The 20,473-nt window shown below is 42.3% G+C and overlaps 1 protein-coding gene across 2 annotated transcripts in view; it reads left to right on the top strand.

The window, feature by feature from the left end:
• Window positions 1-15,005: 15,005 nt before the first annotated feature.
• Window positions 15,006-20,473, top strand: part of GNPTAB (N-acetylglucosamine-1-phosphate transferase subunits alpha and beta) — an 86,677-nt gene continuing 81,209 nt past the window's right edge. Inside the window, exon 1 of one of the 2 annotated variants that reach the window (XM_036759675.1) lies at window positions 15,006-15,235. In XM_036759675.1, coding sequence (XP_036615570.1) covers window positions 15,119-15,235 — 117 coding nt within the window. In that variant the 5' untranslated portion in view covers window positions 15,006-15,118. The remainder of the gene's footprint in view (window positions 15,236-20,473) is intronic. The other variant, XM_036759676.1, reaches the window with a different exon arrangement.

The following is a 20,473-nucleotide window of genomic DNA, read 5'->3' as shown; positions in this document are numbered from 1 at the left end:
GAAACATCTCATCAGAACATCTGGGAGAACTGATCAAGGAGAAATAATATAAGAATAGTCGGTGAAAACAATTTTAGAAAAAAAGAATCTTGATACAGTATTACAAGAAATTATCAAGAAAAATTGTCCTGAAGTTCTAGAACAAGAAGGCAAAGCAGAAATAGAAAAAAAAAATCTACCAGTTACCACCTGAAAGAAATCCCAGGAGGAAAACTTACAGAAATATCATAGCCAAGTTTCAAACCAGGTTAAGGAGAACATATTGGAAGCAACAACAAAAAACCCCAACAATTTAAATATTATAGGGATGCAATAAGGATTACACAGCACCCAGCAGCTACTATGTCGAAGGAGTATAGGTCTTGGAATACCATATTTCATAGAGCATAAGAGCTGGGGTTACAACCAAGGGTAACTTAACCAGCAAAGTTAAGTGTGATCCTAAATGGAAAAAGGAAAAAAAGGATATTTAACAAACTGAAAGACCAGATAGCAGAACTTAAGGGACAATTCAACATATAATATCCAGGAGAAATATAAGGTAAACATTAAAGATTAATTATAAGGTTCTCAGTAGGTCAAATTGTTTCCTTCTTGTATGTGAAAATGTTATCAGTATTCTTATGACTATCATCAGTATTTGGGTAGTTTGAAAGAAAGGCTTGGGCTGAGCTGAGTGTGATGTGAATGAGCTTCTAAAAAAATAAAACTAAATAGGTAGAGATAAAAAGGAGTAATTACATCATAAAAATGAGGCATAAAAGGAAAAATTGATACAGAGGAAGCTAGTGGGAAGGTGGATAGTGCTAGAACTTTACTCTCATCAGGAATGGGTTAAAGAGGGAATATATATATATATATATATATATATATATATGCACATATACACATACCTATGTATAATATATATATAGGTGTGTGCATATGTATGCATTTATATGTGTGTGTATGTATTTATGTACAGAAGCCTTCAAAATTCAGAAAGAAATAAGAGAGCAAGAGGATGGGTGTAGGGAGAGGATAAAGGAGGGACTCTTGGAGGGGTGGGTCGGTTAAGGGCAAGGTTAAGGGCAAGGTAGCAGGTAGAAGTAAAGCAGAAGAGGGAGGAGGGATAGGAATAGGATGAGAAGGATAGTGAGGAAAAATAGGAAGGAGCTTAATTGTAGCTTAGAATGAGAATGGGATGAATCTACCCATAAAATGAAAACTGACAGCGGATTAAAAATTTGAATTCGACAATATCTTGCTATCAGGAAATGCTATAAAAACGAGAGATACACACAAAGATAAAAATAAAGGCTGGAATAGAAGTTATTATGTAAAAAATAGCAGAGATACTAATCATAATCCCAGACAAAGTTAAAGCTAAAATAGATTTAATCAAAAGAAAAAAAATAGAGAAATTATACTATGTGTCAACAATATTATTCAATATTGTTTTAGACCATTTAAAATAATGAGACAGTATAAAATACTGGAGAGTATACCTTCCAAAACAGACACAAGAACTATATGAACACAAACATAAAACACTTTTTATACAAATAAAGTCAGATTTAAATAATAGAATATTTATTGTTCATGGGTAGATAAAGCCAATGTAATGAAAAGTGACAATTTTACCTAATATATCTATTCAATGTCATCTCAATTAAATTACTAAAAAATTACCTTGCTGAGTTATAAAAAATGAGCTCATTTAGAAGAACAAAAGATCAAGAACTTCAAAGAAATCAGGGGAAAAAGATGTAAAGGAAGCAGATTCAGCAGAATCAGACCTTAAACTATTTTATAAGATGAGAGCCTTGTTGAAGTAGAAAATAGATAATTTCAATTATTTTTTTTTAATTTATTTAACATATTTAGTTTTCAGCATTGATTTTCACAAGAGTTTGGATTACAAATTTTCTCCCCATTTCTACCCTCCCCCCGACTCCAAGATGGCATATATTCTGGTTGCCCTGTTCCCCAGTCAGCGCTCCCCTCTGTCACCCCACTCCCCTCCCATCCCCTTTCCCCTTCCTTTCTTGTAGGGCAAGATAAATTTTTACGCCCCATTGCCTGTGTATCTTATTTTCTTGTTGCATGCAAAAACATTTTTGTTTGTTTTTGAACATCTGTTTTTAAAACTTTGAGTTCCAAATTCTCTCCCCTCTTCCCTTCCCACCCACCCTCCCTAAGAAGTCAAGCAATTCAACATAGGCCACATGTGTATCATTATGTATAACCCTTCCACAATACTCATGTTGTGAAAGACTAACTATATTTTGCTCCTTCCCAACCCATCCCCCTTTATTGAATTTTCTCCCTTGACCCTGTCCCCTTTCCAAAGTGTTTGTTTTTGACTACCTCCACCCCCATCTGTCCTCTCCTCCATCATCCCCCCCATTTTTTTTTATCTTCTTCCCTCTTCTTTCCTGTGGAGTAAGATTCCCAATTGGGTATGTATGGTATTCCCTCCTTAGGCCAAATCTGATGAGAGCAATGTTCACTCATTCCCCCCTCATCCGCCCTCTCCCCTCCTCCCACAGAAGTGCTTCTTCTTGCCACCTTTATGGGAGATAATCCATCCCATTCTATCTCTCCTTATCTCCCTCTCTCAGTATGTTCCTCTCTCATCCCTTAATTTGACTTTATTTCTTTTAGATATCTTCCCTCCATCTTCAACTCACCCTGTGTCCGCTCTCTCCCTCTCTCCCTCCCTCTCTCTCTCTCTCTCTCTCTCTCCATATATATATATATATATATATATATATATATATATGTATATATATATATACATACATACATAGATATATACATACATACACATTCACCCATATATATACATAAACATATATGTATGCATATTCCCTTCAGCTACCCTAATACTGAGGTCTCATGAATCATACACATCATCTTTCCATGTAGGAATGTCAACAAAACAGTTCACCTTTAGTAAGTCCCTTGCAATTTCTTTTTCTTGTTCTTTTCTTGATTACCTTTTCATGCTTCTCTTGATTCTTGTGTTTGAAAGTCAAATTTTCTATTCAGTTCTGGTCTTTTCACTGAGAAAGCTTGAAAGTCCTCTATTTTATTGAAAATCCATATTTTGCCTTGGGGCATGATACTCAGTTTTGCTGGGTAGGTGATTCTAGGTTTTAATCCTAGCTCCATTGACCTCTGGAATATCGTATTCCAAGCCCTTCGATCTCTTAATGTAGAGGCTGCCAGATCTTGGGTTATTCTGATTGGGTTTCCACAATACTCAAATTGTTTCTTTCTGGCTGCTTGCAATATTTTCTCCTTGATCTGGGAGCTCTGGAATTTGGCGACAATATTCCTGGGAGATTTCTTTTGGGGATCTATTTGAGGAGGTGATCGATGGATTCTTTCAATTTCTATTTTGCCCTGTGGCTCTAGAATATCAGGGAAGTTCTCCTTGATAATTTCTTGAAAGATGATATCTAGGCTCTTTTTTTGATCATGGCTTTCAGGTAGTCCAATAATTTTTAAATTATCTCTCCTGGAGCTATTTTCCAGGTCAGTGGTTTTTCCAATGAGATATTTCACATTATCTTCCATTTTTTCATTCCTTTGGTTCTGTTTTATAATATCTTGATTTCTCATAAAATCACTAGCTTCCACTTGCTCCAATCTAATTTTTAAAGTAGTATTTTCTTCAGTGATCTTTTGGACCTCCTTTTCCATTTGGGTAATTCTGCCTTTCAAGGCATTCTTCTCCTCATTGGCTTTTTGGAGCTCTTTTGCCATTTGAGTTAGTCTGTTTTTTAAGGTGTTGTTTTCTTCAGTGTATTTTTCGGTATTTTTTTGGGTCTCCTTTAGCAAGTCATTGACTTGTTTTTCATGGTTTTCTCGCATCCTTCTCATTTCTCTTCCCAATTTTTCCTCTACTTCTCTAACTTGCTTTTCCAAACCCTTTTTTGAGCTCTTCCATGGCCTGGGACCAGTTCATGTTTTTCTTGGAGGCTGTTGGTGTAGGCTCTTGCACTTTGTTGACTTCTTTAGGCTGTATGTTTTGGTCTTTGTCACCAAAGAAAGAATCCAAAGTCTGAGACTGAATCTCGGTGCGTTTTCACTGCCTGGCCATATTCCCAGCCAACTAACTTGACCTTTGAGTTTTTCAGTGGGACAACTGCTTGTAGACTAGAGAGTTCTATGTTCCACGTTTTGGGGGGGAGGTGCCAGCTCTGCCACACCAGCACTGCTCCTTCCCCAACCCCCAACTCGGACTGGGCTTAGATCTTCGACAGGCTGTGCACTCCTGCTCTGATCCGCCACTTAATTCCTCCCACCAGGTGGGCCTGGATCCGGAAGTAACAACAGCTGTAGCTGCCCCACCTCCACTGCCCCCCGTGGCTGGAAGCTGAACCGCGAACTCCTTCTACTCCCACAGCTTTTCCCACTAACCTTCTCCGCAGTCTTTGGTGTTTGTGGGTTAAGGAGTCTGGTAACTGCTGCAGCTCGCTGATTCAGGGCGCTAGGGCCCCCTCTGCCCGGCTTCTGGTCTGGATGGTCCACGCTGTTCAGGCTGGGCTCTGCTTCACTCCATTCCCAGCTCCCAGGTCCCAGCTCCGTGTGGGATAGACCTCACCCAGAGACCATCCAGGCTGTCCTGGGCTGGAGCCCTGCTTCCCTCTGCTGTTTTGTGGGTTCTGCCGTTCTAGAATTGGTTCAGAGCCATTTTTTATAGGTTTTTGGAGGGACTCGGTATGGAGCTCACACTAGTTCCTGCTTATTAGCCGCCATCTTGGTTCTGCCCCTCAATTATTTTAAATTGAAAATTTCTTGTATAAATAAAATCTATGGAGCCAAGAATGGAAGGAATGCAGAAAACTGGAGTAAAATTTTCAAAGTCAATCTCTCAGGATGTGAGAGGGTTGGAATATTGCTATGGTATATAGGACATGATGAGCTGACTGATTTAGAAAGATATGAAAAGACTTAGACTTATGAAGGAAGATGCTCTCCACCTTCAGAGAAACAGATGACAAGTGGAAATAAGCATAGTACGGTCATATATATGCAGACACACATATACATACATGTGTATATGTATATACATATATATATACTTATATACATATATATGTGTATGAGTATATATATGTGTGTGTGTGTATACATATGTATATATGTATGTGTATGTAAATCCATGTTTAATTGCAACCTTTTTGCAGGGGTCGGGGGTGGGAGGGGGATAAACAAAGTAAAAAGTGTACAACTGAAAACAAAAGGAAACCTAGAAGGCAGCTTTGAAGACAATGTGTAATATTTATTATATAGGTTTTCTTGAAATGGAAATTTATTGTTTTATATTGAATCCTCTCTTATGTTCTACTGTGTACATGGCATTTTTTCTCTTCTTATTTTGTATTTAAGTTTAAAACAAAAAATTACAACCCCCCCCCCCTGCCACCTGTAACCAGAATGGACTTTGTTTTCTTTGAATGACTCAGCTTACCCCATTGAGCTTCCCTGGACACTGGGGCTTGCTCTTCCGGGGCAGGAAGTGCAGCGACCATGCCAGGAATCAGAGAACTTCCTATGTGATGAGTCATGGGGCTGGCTGAGGGGAGGTGTGTTAACCTGGTCTACGCTAGGGGGAGGGGCCAAGTCAAGAACCAATCGGCCCTGATCGTTCAGGCGGCGCTTGATGATGTCAAAAACTCTATAAGAGGGGAGAGGACAGCTTGAAGATCCTCTCTTCCTTTTCCGGTTGGAGCCAGAGACGCCTACAGCCGAAGCTGAGCTGCCGGTAGCAGAGCTGACTGGAGGCTAGTGGGTAATCTTCTTACCGTAGAGGGGAAGCATGTATACGATTTTGCCTTATACCATCTCGCTTCTCTGTGGCCTCCTGGTTATCCTTGTGAGGCGGACTTATTGGGCCTGGAAGCTTTTGATGAAAATATCAAAATGGGGACGCTGGTTTGTGGGCTTGTTACTGTGGAGTGTAAATACATGCTTTAGTTCTCCTGCCTTCTGCCTAGAGAATTCCTTATATCCTGCGGTTCCGGACCTTTTAGGCACATATGAGATTCTCTTTGAAATCATAAATTCTGCCTTCCTAATATACCACCCCAAATCAAAAAGATATTGGCAGGCTAGATTGTTGGAGTGAAATTTAATAGAGATGAATGTAAAGTATTACTTAGGTTAAAGCAATCAATTGTACAAGTAGGGGAGCTGGGTATAGATAACTAGGGCAAGGCATTTAACCTATATGAGCCTCATTTTCCCCCATCTGTGGAGTGGTTAGACTAGATGGGCTCTGAGGTTCCTTTCAGCTCTAGATCTATGATCCTATATGAAAAAAAGACCTTGGATTCTGAGTGGCCCACAAACTCAATATGCGGCAATAGTATGACATGGTAGTCCCAAAAGCTAATGAAATTTTAGATCGCATTAAGAGAAGTGCAGACATGTATAACCTATATCAAATTGCTTGCCTTCTCAATGAGGGGGGAAGGTTAAGGAGGAAGGGAAAGAATTTGGAAGTCAAAATTTTAAAAATCAAATGTTAAAAATTATTTTTACATGCAATTGGAAAAAAATTAGATTAAAAATTTTTAAAGAGTTTTTTAAAAGTGTGAGGTGCAGGCCTCTCCAGAGTAGGCTGCAGAGTGAGAAAAAAATATAATTGTGTAGTACTTGGCCTGGCCAAACCATAGCTGTAGTAGGCATCCAAAGACCAAGAAGAAACCCTTCATCATACATTGTTAAAGGAGGATTTATAGAAGGACATGGACAAGAATTGTCAAGAGAAGACTGGGGGGGTGGCGGGCGGGTGGTGAGTGCTCACATTGGTAAGATTTCCACTGAGATATTAAAGAAAGAAGCCTGAGTTTTGTTAGTCCTGTTGTTTCTACTTCAGCCAGTAAGAGAGTAGCTTCTTTCATTTAAAATTCTATTTTTCCAACAACTCAGGAGGAGAGAGCAAAGCTGATGACTTTGCCCAGCTCTGCCTCACTCAAATCTAATTCATGAGCAAGTCAAGACATCACCCTCATGATGTCATTGGTCCTCTGAGAGAACACAGGACAAACAATTTTTCCAATAGAGTATAAAGTAGAGAAATTTTTATTGCAGTAGTGCCCAACCAATCAATTTCTAAATCCATGTATTAAGTCCTTACTAGGTGCCAAGCACTCTGGCTGGACCCTGGGGGAACCATGACAACAATGGAACAACATCCCTACTTTTGAGGGGTTTATATATTAATGGGGTGTGAGAAGATATATATATATATATGTATAGCTACATATAAGATATATAGAGAGAGTAAATATGAGGTTACCGTGGGTATGCATACAGTTAATAATATTGCAAGCTTTGTATAATTTGAGACATTCTGTACCACTGCAATATAACATCAGGGACACATCTGGTAAGAATTCAGAGCAAATCCTTTGAGAACCATTTTACTACTACTACTACTACTACTACTACTACTACTACTGCTACTACTACTACTACTGTCACTACCACTATCACTACCACTACCATCATCACCACCATCAGCACCATCACCACCACCACCATCAGCACCGTCAGCACCATCACCACCACCATCACCATCACCACCACCACCACCACTACCTCCACTACTACTACTAAAGTTAGTGTTTTTATTCTTGTAATGAAAAAAAGAATGGGATTAAAAGGCAAACTTGATTCAATTCTTCAAGGATCCAGAGTGTTTTCTTCACCCAGCAATCAATCAACAAGTATTTAGGTGCAAATGCTAAGGATATAATTGCAAAATTACGGATCAAATGCCTATGAGGGCTGTTCCACATTCATATAATGTACATACATATGCTGCCCCATATTAGAATGTAAGCTCTTTGAAGGCAGGAACTGTTTCATGTTTGTCTTTGTAAATCCAGGGCTTAGCACAGAGCTAAGGAAAATAGTAAGCACTCAATTATGGTCGGAAGGAATTTACATTCTTTTTTTTTAATTTCTTTATTTATTTTTAGTTTACCACACACGGTTCTACATAGGAATTTACATTCTAACGGCCAATAAATAAATCATGTTTACTCGGTTCATTTCAGCAAGTCTTTCAGCCAGCTAGTCAGTAAACATTTATTAAGCTCTACTATATGCCCAGCATTGTGTTCAGCTTTGGATACAAAGAAGGGCAAAAGATAGTCTCTGATTGAGAAGCTTATAGTTGAATGGAGGAGGACAACGCAGCGTAACCCTAGTTCTAAAGCCCATTGATGTGGAACTCTGTCCTGGTGGATATCAGTATCCTGTACCTGTGTGAGGATGGGGTGGGATTGATGAAGGAGACAGATTGGAGAGCTCTTGAATCTTATCTTCCAGTTGCTTAGAGTTCTGCAGTTGGTTTCTGCACTTCTGGCTTCCAGCTTCAAAAGAGAATATGCAAGATGCAAACCCCACTTCAGGTCACTGAAGAAAAAGACTGGAAGAAATTAACATGAAGGGAGCTGTTAGTGTCCACAGAGATAGAGGACTCTTGTGGTTGAGCTGAGGTACCTTGATTCCAATGGGAAGATCTCCTTCAGTCTGTATTGCTTTGTATATATTCTCCTATGTAAACTTTTTCTGATTTCTCTTTTGCCACCAATTTGGATAAATGGATTTCTTGGCTAAATGCTATGTGTATTGATTGTGGGACTAGTATTTGATGGGAAGAGAGTCAAACCTTGGATGTAAAGCTTAGGATCTTCTTCCCTCCAATAATGAAACAGTGACCAAAAGTCAGATTAAACCTGAAAATCATATCCCCTAGCCTAACAAGATTTTAGGGAGCAGGTTGATATAATTCTAACCTGGTTCCCTTCTGTCTCTGAGGAGAACAGAGTAGTGGCCATCAGCCCCCAACTTCCTGCCTCCCCTCCTGGCAGGAATTAAAATCTCCTTTGGAGAAATTGGGGAGAAGCTAGAGATATCTGTTCTGTTCTCCCTTTGCGACACCAGGACACCCCCAAGCTACATATGGGAGACAGCCATCAGCACAGTAGGTTCATGGATTTAGAGCTAGAAGGGAATTTAGAGACCAAATCCAACTCTCTTATTTTACAAATAGGGAAGGTAAGAAACAGTTTAAATGACTTGCCCAGCTAGTGAGTGTTTAAGGCAGGATTACAGCTCACAATATCCTGAGGTGGGGGGCGGGGGGGGGGGGGAGGTGGGGGGGTGTGGCGGGCAGCTAGGTAGCCCATTAGATGGAGCACTGGTCCTGGAGTAAGGAGGACCTGAGTTCAAATCTGGCCTCAGATACTTACTAGCTGTGTGACCTGGGCAAGTCACTTAACCTTGATTGCCTCTTTAAAAAAAGAACTCAAGTTATCCTGAATCCAAGTAAGTCCTTGCTGTTTCTGTCTCCGTTGTGTCTGACTCTGAATTTGGGGTTTTCTTGGCAAAGATACTGGAGTGGTTTGCATAGCATGCTACACCTTAGTAAAATGGTCTACCAAGACGGGCTAACCCAGGTTCAGGGTAACTGACAGGCCTCAAACCCATCAGTGAGTTGGGGGCCTGTCTACCCTAGCACGTAAAGACTTCCCCCAGTGGAATGTATAGATGAGAAATCTTTGGTCATTGAGAGAGGCCACTCACCCAATTTATTAGTTAATGCTAGCCTAACTAATAAATTGATCATGTTTGGGCCATTGGCTGTCAGTTTACCTTAATTTTGAAATGTAACAGCTGGCCTTAAAGATCCTGGGAGTTATATTTCTTCTAGCTTGAGAAGAGAGGAAGCTAATATGAAATCAGGATGGAAACTTTCCCAATACAATGGAAGCTTTGAGGAGACAGAAAGAGGAAGGAGTTGGGGTGGGGGAGAGGGAGAGGAACAGCCAGAGATAGGGAAACAGACAGAAACAGACCAAGGCAGACAGGCTGGGGCAGGGGTGGGTGGAAGAGGGGAGAGAGGAAAAGAGGGAGGTGCCTAGGGTTGGTCCCCATACATGCATCAGTCCAATGTGCCTACAGCAGCTGGTGGTATTGTGACCACTTGGAATCTCAGTCTTCCAACCCAAACCTTCCTGGGAGACCATGAGAGGTGACCTTTAAATAGATGAGTCATTCACTTGTTCAGTTGTGTCTGACTATTTGTGACCCTGTGGGCCTTCCGTCTTCTGTCATCTCCCAAAGTCTGTCCAAGCTCATGTTCATTGCTTCCATGACACTATCTATACATCATATAAATAGACAAGCAGAGGTCTATGTGACTATAGATTGTTTTTTTTTCTTTCTTAAATCCCCACCCCTGCCCCAGCACTTAAAAAAAAATAACCCAATATAATGACCAAGGGTTACATATACAAAATAAATACAAACTCTTTTTTTTTGAGGGGTCAAGGCTTTGGTATCTGAGGGGTTGAGGAAAGGCCTTGTGTAGGAAGTGGTTTTTGAGGTAAGCTTTGAAGAAAACCAGGGATTCTAGCCCTTCCAAGATTTAATAAATGGTTTTCCTGAGTTTTCATGGTTGAAAATTTCATTAACCTACAGATGATGAGCCTTTCTGACTTAGGCTGGTCCTCAAATAACAAACCCACTGTAACAAGGCCCATGATCAAAGCATTTCCAGCTTGGCATACTGCCCCACCTCCTACCCCTAGCCCTCTAGCTCATGATGCTCTTTGAGCCAGGATAACTTCCAAACCTGATGAGATATTAGAGTAGAACTTCAATTAAGAATCAAGTATAGAAGGAGAAATTTTTTTCTTGATTTTCTTTCCTGAAATCATGTGTGGGAGTATTATGAAATAAAAAAAAATACTCTAAAAATATGATAGAGTGATCTCTCATTTGTCCATTATCCTTAGGAAATAAGTTTACCCATGAGTGAATTTTCCAAGTTTTTCTTCTTTAAACACCAAAGTTTTGCCTGTTTTCATTTATTCAACTGGAGGATAAGCTTGGATTCTGCAGACAGAGGACCTGGGTAAAAACCCTGGTTCTGTCAATTATCACCTGTCTGACCTTGGACAAGTCACTTTATAACTTTAGGCCTCAGCTTCCTCATCTGTAAAATGGAGCTGTTAGACTACTCATGTCTACAAATGTGTACAAATGACTTGGGACTAGCAATGATTTTGATGTCTCATTTTGTGACTGCAATGGTCCTATGTGTCTGCTTCTGTTGACAGTGGGGAAGTTGATTCAGGATTTCCAGCTCTGACCAGATGGAATTGGATTGAGTTGGCTTGCCTGTCTTTAGCTAGTCTTCTGTCAGTTGAGTGCTGGATTCCATGATGCATGAACATTTCATTATTGTCTTTTATTGGTGTCTTTAATTCTGCAGCTTTTAAGTGTAGGTATTACTATAAGGAAATAGGCAAAAGTTACAACTCTTGATGCACACACTTCAATGACAGAGGTATTGTAGTAGCTGTTGGCATGGTGACATCAAACATTTCAAGGATCATTTAATCCTCCATTGAAAATGGGATTCGTTTTTTTGTTGTTCTTGTTATTCAGTCGTTTCAATTTTGTCCAACTCTTTGTGACTCCATTTGGAGTTTTATTGGCAAAAATACTGGAATGGTTTGCTATTTCCTTCTCTACCTCATTTTACAGATGAGGAAACTAAGGCAGACAGTTAAGTGATTTGCCAAAGGGCACACAGCTAGTAAGTGCCAGGCCAGATTTGAACTCAGGAAGATGAGTCTTCCTGACTCCAGGCCTGGCATTCCAGGCCCAGTATGCCACCTAGCTGCCCCAATAAAGATGAGATTAGTTACACTGAAGAAGAAAGGAAAAACTGATTGAAAACAAAAGTAAAAACTGACAAGCAAGAACTGACAAACCACTGATGCAATAAGTCCTCAGAAAAAAAGCTGAGGCCTTCTGATACACTTGGCAGTGGAACAAGTTGGCACCATGTTTCTGAAGTTGGAGGAACAAGAACACCACCAGTAAGACAAACAAAACCAGCTGCTAACTGTTGATTTGAAGAAAAATATGTTTATCATAAATGAGGCAGTACAAATGCTACAATACTAGTCATTGGAGAAAGAGAATTTTTATTAATAACATTCACTTTTTAATTCAAGACTTCATCAAACCATTGTCAAATGAACTCTAGGTGTGCCTGTAAGAGCTTCATTGTGAAATATTCACCTCCTAAAATGCTTTGGGAATTTTTTCCCTCCCACTTGGCCTGAAAGTTGTTTCCAATCAGGAAGCAATGACTGATTACATAATCAAATAGATTGATATGCCGAGCAGCAGCATTGTTCCAGATTTATAAAAAGTCTCCACTAGAGATGGAATACTCCAATATGACCTTGCATCATGCCATACATCACAAAAAATGAAAGAATTTATTCAAGAGATGGAATTATTCCTACTTTGGTGGCCTAGAAGCCACAACCCACAATTTAAGAAATGCTGAAGGTGTCATGAGTGAAAAAAGTTTAAGAAGCCCTGGCCTAGAACTCACTTGATTTGTACACCTGTTTGTACCCTATTGAAAACAAATGGTCCACAGGTGTGATGTGCCTGTACTCCCTATGACCAGGGAGGCTGAGGCTGGTGAATCATTTTAACTGGAGGGTTCTATGCTGCAGTAGGCCCAAAGCCAATCAGATATCTACACCAAGTCTGGACCACTTTGGTGAATACTCATAGGATTGAGAGCCACTAAGCTGACTAAGGATGAGGTAAAAGGAGATCAAACCTTCCATGTGGATCAGTGGTAGGATCTTCAGGTGAATGAATGGCCACTGCAGTGTCTAGGTGAGAGAGAAACCTATGACCTATAATCAAGGCTATTTTTGGACAAATGGACTGTTCACCAAAGACATGCTTAATATTCAATGTGATACGTGATTTCATGATGAACAATTTTAGAATAGGTGTGCAGTGGATAGAGCATTAGGCCTGGAGTCAGGAAGACTCATTTTCATAAGTTCAAATCCAACCTCAGATACTTACTAGCTGTGTGATCCTGGGCAAGTCACTTAACCCTGTTTGCCTCAGTTTCCTCATCTGTCAAATGAGCTGGAGAAGGAAATGGCAAATTCCTCCAGTATCTTTCCCAAGAAAACCCCAAATGGCTTCGATGAAGAGTCAGACAGGACTGAAATGACTGACTGACAATAACAAGCACAATCAAAATCTTGAGAACTCAATGCCAATTCTTATAAAATAATAACAGCAAAAGGAGGTCATATTAAAACATCTACTTCTGCTTCACTGACTACACTAAAGCCTTTGACTATGTGAATCACAATGAAGTGTATCAAGTCCTCAAATACATGGGAGTACCAGGTCATCTTACTGTCTACTGAGGAACTTGGACGTGGATCAAGAAGCAACAGTTAGAACTGAACTTAGAACAAGTGATTGGTTTAAGATTGGAAAAGGAGAATGACAAGGCCGTATACTGTCACCTTGCTTTTATTTGACTTTTATGCCGATTACATTATGTGAAATCCCAGACTGAATGAATCAAAAGCTGGAATTAAGGTTCCTGGGAGAAATATCAACAATCTGCCACTCTGATGGCAGAAAGTGAGAAAGAATTAAGAAGCCTCTTGATGAACGTGAAAGAGGAGAGGGCAAAAGCTGCCTTGAAGCTTAACATCAAAAACATTAAGATCATGGCAACTGGTTCCATCCCTTGCTGACAAACAGAAGGAGTACAAATGGAAGCCATTTCAGATTTATATTCTTAGGCTCAAAGATCACTGAAGATGGCAACTACAGCCATGAAATTAGAGGATGCTTGCTCCTGAGAAGGAAAGCCATGGAAAATCTGGACAGCAAACTAAAAAGCAGAGACATTACCTTACTGACAAAAGTCAAAACGATGGTTTTTCTAGTAGTGTGAGAGTTGGAATATAAGGAAAGCTGAGCACCTCAGATGCTTTTGAATTGTGGTGCTGGAGAAGACTTTTGTGAGTCCCTCGGACAGCAAGGAGGTCAAATCGGTCAATATTTAAAAAAAATAATTCAGACTATTCACTGACTGGAAGGTCAAATACTGAAGCTGAAGCTGAAATACTCTGGCCACATAAGGAGAAGACAGGACTCATTGGAAAAGATCCTGTTTTGGGAAAGAGTCAAGATAAAAGGAGATGGGAAGTGCAGAGGAAGGGATCGATAGATAGTGTCATGGAGGCAACAAAGATGGGCTTGGACAGACTTTGAGAGACAGGGCGAGGACAGAAGGGCCTGGCACGCCGTGGTCCACGCAGTCACAGAGTTGGACTCCACTGGAGTGTGGTTTGTTAAAAACACTTTCAAGGTTGCGAAACTCTTTAAATACATTGTCTCATTTAGGCTCTTAATAGGTTAAAATTGCACTAAGACTTTTGGGATGCCCTGTATTTCGAGCACTTTTCAAGGTTTAGTGGGCTATAAACCCTTCTTATGGCAAGGCCCCAATGAAATAATGTATGCAAAGTGCTTTGTAAACTTTAAAACATAAACCCCACCTTTTTAAACAGTTCAAATGAGACTATGTTTTTATAAGTCACGGGGAAAGGAGAGGAAGCTCAAATGAGACAATGTATTTAAAGGGCTGCGCAACCTTGAAAGTGTTTATGTTTCTTGGCGGGGTGGGGTTCCAATGAGACAATGTATTTAAAGGTCTCTGCAACTTTTAAAGTATTTATATCCTTCGCATATAAGTGTATTTATATACACTTCTGGAGGAGCGGGGGACCCAGCTGGAACGGTGTATTTACAGGGCTCTGCAACCTCTGAAGCACTTATAAAGCACACTCTTCTCTGGGGAGGCTCCCACGAGCAGAGACCCCGACACTTTCAATCCTCCCGCCCCTAGGTCCTCTACGCGCTGTTCCGGTTGCGCGCGCTGCCCAGGAGAGCACGCAGTGGGCGGGGCCTTAGGTGGGCGGGGCCAAGCGCCTTGGAGGGCACCACGTCCCTCCGCGCACCAGGGGGCGCTGGCGGCCTGAGACGGGCCCGGGCGGCGCTGGGAGCGGGTGCCGCCGCAGGCCCCGCCCCCAGCCTCGCTCTAGCCGCGGCGCGGGGCGGGGGCGGGGCCAGGCGGTAGCCTCCCGGAAGCGGCGGCGGCGGCGGCGGCGGCGGGTGGCGCTGAGCTGAGCCCGGGGGCAGGCGGCCGTGGCCAGGGCGGTCATGAGCGGCGGCGGAGGAGACAGCGGCGATGCTGCTCAAGCTCCTGCAGAGGCAGACCTACACCTGCCTGTCGCACAGGTACGGCCTCTACCTGTGCTTCGGGGGCGTCGTCCTCATGATCGTCTCCGCCTTCCAGTTTGGAGAGGTGAGTACGCGGGGTGCTGGGGGGCTGCCTGGGGGAGGGGACTCTGCTACAACTCACCCACCCACGCGGGTGCCGCCTCTGCGGGGGTCCCCGCTATACCCCCCCCACGTGCTGTCTCTGCGGGGTTACCGGCCATACCGCCCTCCCCCCCCCCCACATGCAGCCTCCCCTGGGGTCCGCGCTACATCGCCCCCCTCGCGAGCTGTCTCTCCTGGGGTCCCTGTTATCTTCCCGCACGTAATGCTGTCTTTGGGGGCGAGACCCCGCACTTGCACCCACTGCTGGGAGGGGGGGGCCTTCCATTCCCTCCATATACCGCCCCTGCAGAGGGGGTCCCAGCTTCCACCCACCCTTAGGTGCTGGCCTCGTCTGCTCTTTTCTACAGGGTCATGTCCTATCTCTTGGGAGGGCTCTCCGCTAACCCCCTTCCCATGTGCTCTTTTTTTTATAAGGGAGCCTTTGCTACCCTATAATTACCTGTACGGGGAAAATTTCTACGAACTTGATGCCTCTTTTGTTGTATGGGATGGGGGCTCTCTGCTAATGCCCCCCATCTGCTGATTCATCTGAAGGGCCATCTCAGCCTTCTAAGGTGGAGACCCTTACCACTTTCCCTTTGGGCTTCTTTGTTTCTCCATCTCACCCCATCCCGGGAGCCTCTAACTTCACCTCCCCATCCCCGATCTTTTGGGGGGAGGCTCTGTTGGAGCCCTTCAGTTTGGAGAAAAAGGTAGAACCCTCACCCATCACCCTGACATCTCCCAAATTCTCCCACCGTCTCCATTCTACCCCCATTATTGCCTATCATTTTAGGAAGGCGAGTTTGGAAAGGTATGGTCCTCTCCATCTCTCCCTACTTGCTTCCTAAATTTCTCTCTCCTCTTACCCTGAAAAGTTTGTGATCTCTGTTATCCTTGTTCTGTCTTCCCCCTCATATTCTTTAGGGGGAGGGAGAGAAGTCAAAGTTTTAGTTCCTTTTAGTTTGGAGAGGTGAGTGTTTCACTTAAGGCCCTCCCCCCATTGCCTAAATCTTCACCTTCCCAAGGCATCCTGAGCTGCTCTAACCACTGCCTGCTGTGATTCTATTATAGGAAAAAAAAACAAAAACAAAAACCCAATGGTCTTTTTGATTTTTTTGAGAGGTGAAAGAAGTATTTGCTCAATCTTTTCCTTGGGAGTGGTGAGCCTCTCACTGATATCATCCCCACTTCCCTCCTTTGGCCCCTGTTTCCTAAGTTTCTGTCTACCTAATATACCCTGAAAGGGATGTGCTGCTAAATGTTTAGCATCCAGCTCTGGAAGTCTAGGGACACAGTTTTAAATGAATCTGTATTGGGGCAGCTAGGTGGTGCAGCGGATAGAGCACCAGCCCTGGAGTCAGGAGCACCTGAGTTCACATGCAGCCTCAGACACCAACTGTGTGACCCTGGACCTGATTGCCTCCCAAAATAAATAAATTAGTTGATTAATCTACATTATCAACATTTCTGCCATCACTTAAACATGGTTACCATCAGCAAAACAGTAGATTAAGCCTTGATGTGTAGCATTTGCTGAGTTTCAAGGAGTAACTGCTCACAAAAAAAAATTTAACAATAAGCTCTAAGCTGATACTACCTTTGGGGGGGTAGTCCTTATCTAAGCCTTCTAGTGTGGAGAGTGGACCCTTTGGTTCAGGTAGCACCTCCTCATGGTGCCCTCAGCCTTGGGCCATTCTTTTTATTCTTTATCCCCTTGCCCACCATTCTGCTTTTTTTTTTTCCTTTGGTGGAGGGAGGATGTCATTGCCTAGTCTTCCGTTTCAAAGAAATGAAGCTTCGCCACCACTACCACCACTACTCATTTTCCCACATTTCCATCTTCCAAAGGTACTCTAAAACAGCTTAGACCTTGTCCCTCTAACTAACCCTATATATCGCATGTCTTGGCCCAGCTTTCCAGTTTGGAGAGGGGAGTCCCTTCCTGGGGCAGTAAGAGACTCTAAACCCTCATTAATCTTAACACCTGTCCCGTCCCCCCCCCATTTCCATATATACATACTCCCTTTCCTTGGTGGGGAGAGGAAGGTGTTCAGTTTCTAGAGGTGAATTCTTGGCCCCAGTACCCATAGGATCATGGATGTCCCGATAAAAGGGACCTTTGAGATTATAGTGTCCAATTTCCTCACTTTGCAAATGAGGCAGCTGAGGCACAGAGAACTGAAGGTCACACAGTAGTAAGTGGAAGAACTGGTATTTGAACCCAGGTCCTCTGACTCCAGAGGCAACTAGGTAGCGCCGCAGTGTACAGAGTGCTGAGATTGGAGTCAGATCTGGCCTCAGATACTTACTGGCTGTATGACCCTGGGCAAGTCACTTAACCCAGTTGGCCTCAGTTTCTTTATCTGTAAAATGAGCTGAAAAAGGAAATGGCAAACCACTTCAGTGTCTTTGCGAAGAAAACCTCAAAAAAGGGTCACAACTGAAATGACTTGAACAACACCACCTCTTGACTCCAAATTTACTCCTTTTCCTTGTTTCCCAAATCTCCACCTCCCTAAGTTATCCTGAGACCCTTAAATGCCCACCCTCCTATTATCTGCCTCCCTACTCCATTTTGGGGGGGGAAGGGTGAGGTGTGGTCATCTCAGCTTTCCATCTTGGAGATGATGGGATCTACATCTCACCTGACCCTTGTCTCTACATCTTCCATCTGAGTTCCCCCCGGGTCCTTTCCATATTCACTGTATGGTATATACATATGTCTCCTTTTCTGAGTTCTGGCCCTCCATTCTTAGCTTTTCTGTATTCCTCCTTTTTTCATCTGTTCTTTGATCCAAGATGCCTCCAATCCTGGTCCCTCTTCTGTCCTTTCAGCACCCAGGGTATTCATTGCTTAACTGCTTTTAACACCAAGGTTTTTAAGTCCTTCGTCGAAAGTCCCTGCTTACTTCTAAAAGTCCGTGTCCTTTTCTCCACTTTGTTGCTAGAGTTTCTGCCAGTTTTCCCACCTCTCTTGGCCGGCCTTGTTCCTTTGCCCTGCCCTCCTGTCCCCCTTCCCCTTAGTTGCCCCTTCCCGATCCTCCACTTTCCTCACTCTCCTACCTGCAAACTTTTGATCTTTGGCTTTTAGAATGGTGTTTGTGCTGGAATTTTGAGGGTTTCAGCCCCACTGATGGGTTGAAGAATCCAGGGGATTTGTTACTTTCTAACCCTTTACCGTCATTGCCAGGTTTTAGATTGTTGTACACTTGTTTCAAACAGATTCCTCAGTATAGGTCATCTGCTGGTCTCTCCATAGTTTTCCTTTTAGATTTGTATATCATTTCACGATCACAAGACCAGTTCAGCCTCCAGGGCACATGACTATGAGGGCAGCTCCTTTGGACTTTAGCACAAGGCATCTTGGGGTGCAGCACAGGCCATCAAAGAGAGAATATAGAAATATTCTAGGTTTAACATGGAGATCAGTCAAGTCTAAAATTCCTTAGAGTCAGTGTATGGTTAATAACTGCCTTTAGTTGAATTACAAACTATTAAGAGGGTATGTTTGAGCAGCAGTTGGGGATGCCCTTAATGGTAGCTTATAGCCTATTTAAAATGTCTTTGAGTGAAGAAATACATTAATTGAGGCACTTTCTTGCCTATTTAAAATGTCTTTGAGTGAAGAAATACATTAGTTGAGGCACTTTCTTGTAGTTTCACTTAAAACTGAATCAGTATTTTTCTCTTGGCATGATTTTTATTGCGGTAATAAAGAGGTGAGTTACTAATAGAATATGTGTGTGTGGGAATATGTGTGTATACAGGTGCAGTTTATCTTGAATTTTTGAGGGGTTCTTATCTAATTATATGGTTACAGTACTTTTTTTTCAAGTACTCTTCAAGTTGTTCAAAACCTGCTTAAATTTTGTCTATAGGGCAGCAATAAACCTTAAAGTACTACCCACTGTGAGTTATTAATGAACACATGCTGTAGATGGTGCATTGTGCCCTCTTTTCTGTATGCCATTTTGTACATGTGGCCCTTAGAATCCATGTTTTGACCCGTCTGAGGTGTTTGAAGTTGTAAAAAACCATTAAGTTTTAAGTCGATTACATCTAGGTTCATTAATATATTTATGAATATGCCTGACACATAGGCACTTAAGAAATACTTGCTGACTGATATATATTTCCAGGAACAATGATTTCTTTGACATGTGGGCTTTCTCCACTCATGACAGTTTTACTGGTATGACTTACAGGGTTTCACAAGTTACTTAGGTCAAAACTGCCATCCCTGGAGGCTACTGTCAGAGATAAGCCTCTGTGCATTTAGCTAGGCTGGCTTTAGGCTCTGACAGTCCATTGGGTTTGATAGGACCAAAGAAAGGTTATGTGGGACTGCATCATTATCCATCTTGATGCCTGCCTTCAAGGCCCACCTCCCTTCCCTCTCCTCCCTAAAGCCTCCCATATTTATAGAAGCTGCTGCAAAAACCACTGGTTCACACTTACATAGTGAGTGCTTTGAGGTTTGCACTGTGTTTTGCCAAGCATCATTTGATCCTCACAATAACCCTGTGAGGTAGGTGGTCTTATAGTCCTTATTTTGCTGCCCAGAAAGGTGATATTAGATGGCATGCCCAGGCTCACACATTAGTGTCTGAGATGGCCTTCTGCCCCAAGTCTTCTTGCCTCAGTCCAGCGCTCTCTCCCTGCTACTTCACAGGGCCTCTCTGGAGTAAACAATAGACTAGTTTATTCATTTTCACAGTCGAAAAGGGGAGCTTAACTATAATATGAACAGTCATGCTTTGAACTGCTGGAGTTCGCCATTCTTGTTACACTACTTAAGTGTAGTTGAGAGAAACCCTGGTGATGATTCAAGACTATAGACTGTTAATGCATGCACTATGGTCAAGAATCCTTGTCAACAAAAACAGAAAAAACGAACGTCTTACAGAATTGAGAAATAACGGAGCCTCTCAGCCACTTCTAATCACTGTTCTGTTCAGTTGTCTTCTCTTAGTCACCCTTCGCCTCATCCCTTGCATCAGCTCCACTTGGATAAGGGTAGAGTGGCTAACACATTACTTTACCAACTTAACTAAAATTAAGATTGTTTTCTTCCTCTGTGCTCTTTGCCTTTGGGTGCTACTTTTTCTTCATTCCTCTATACTTCATTCTTCTTCATTTATTTTTTTCCTAGTGCTCCAGCGTAGGTCATCATTCCTTCATTCAGTTCTCAGAATTTGCTAAGTAAGATGCTCTTTTT

This window comes from Trichosurus vulpecula, chromosome 5 (genome assembly GCF_011100635.1).
Source record: "Trichosurus vulpecula isolate mTriVul1 chromosome 5, mTriVul1.pri, whole genome shotgun sequence".
NCBI lineage: Eukaryota > Metazoa > Chordata > Mammalia > Diprotodontia > Phalangeridae > Trichosurus > Trichosurus vulpecula.
This window is presented reverse-complemented; position numbering and strand designations above follow the sequence as displayed.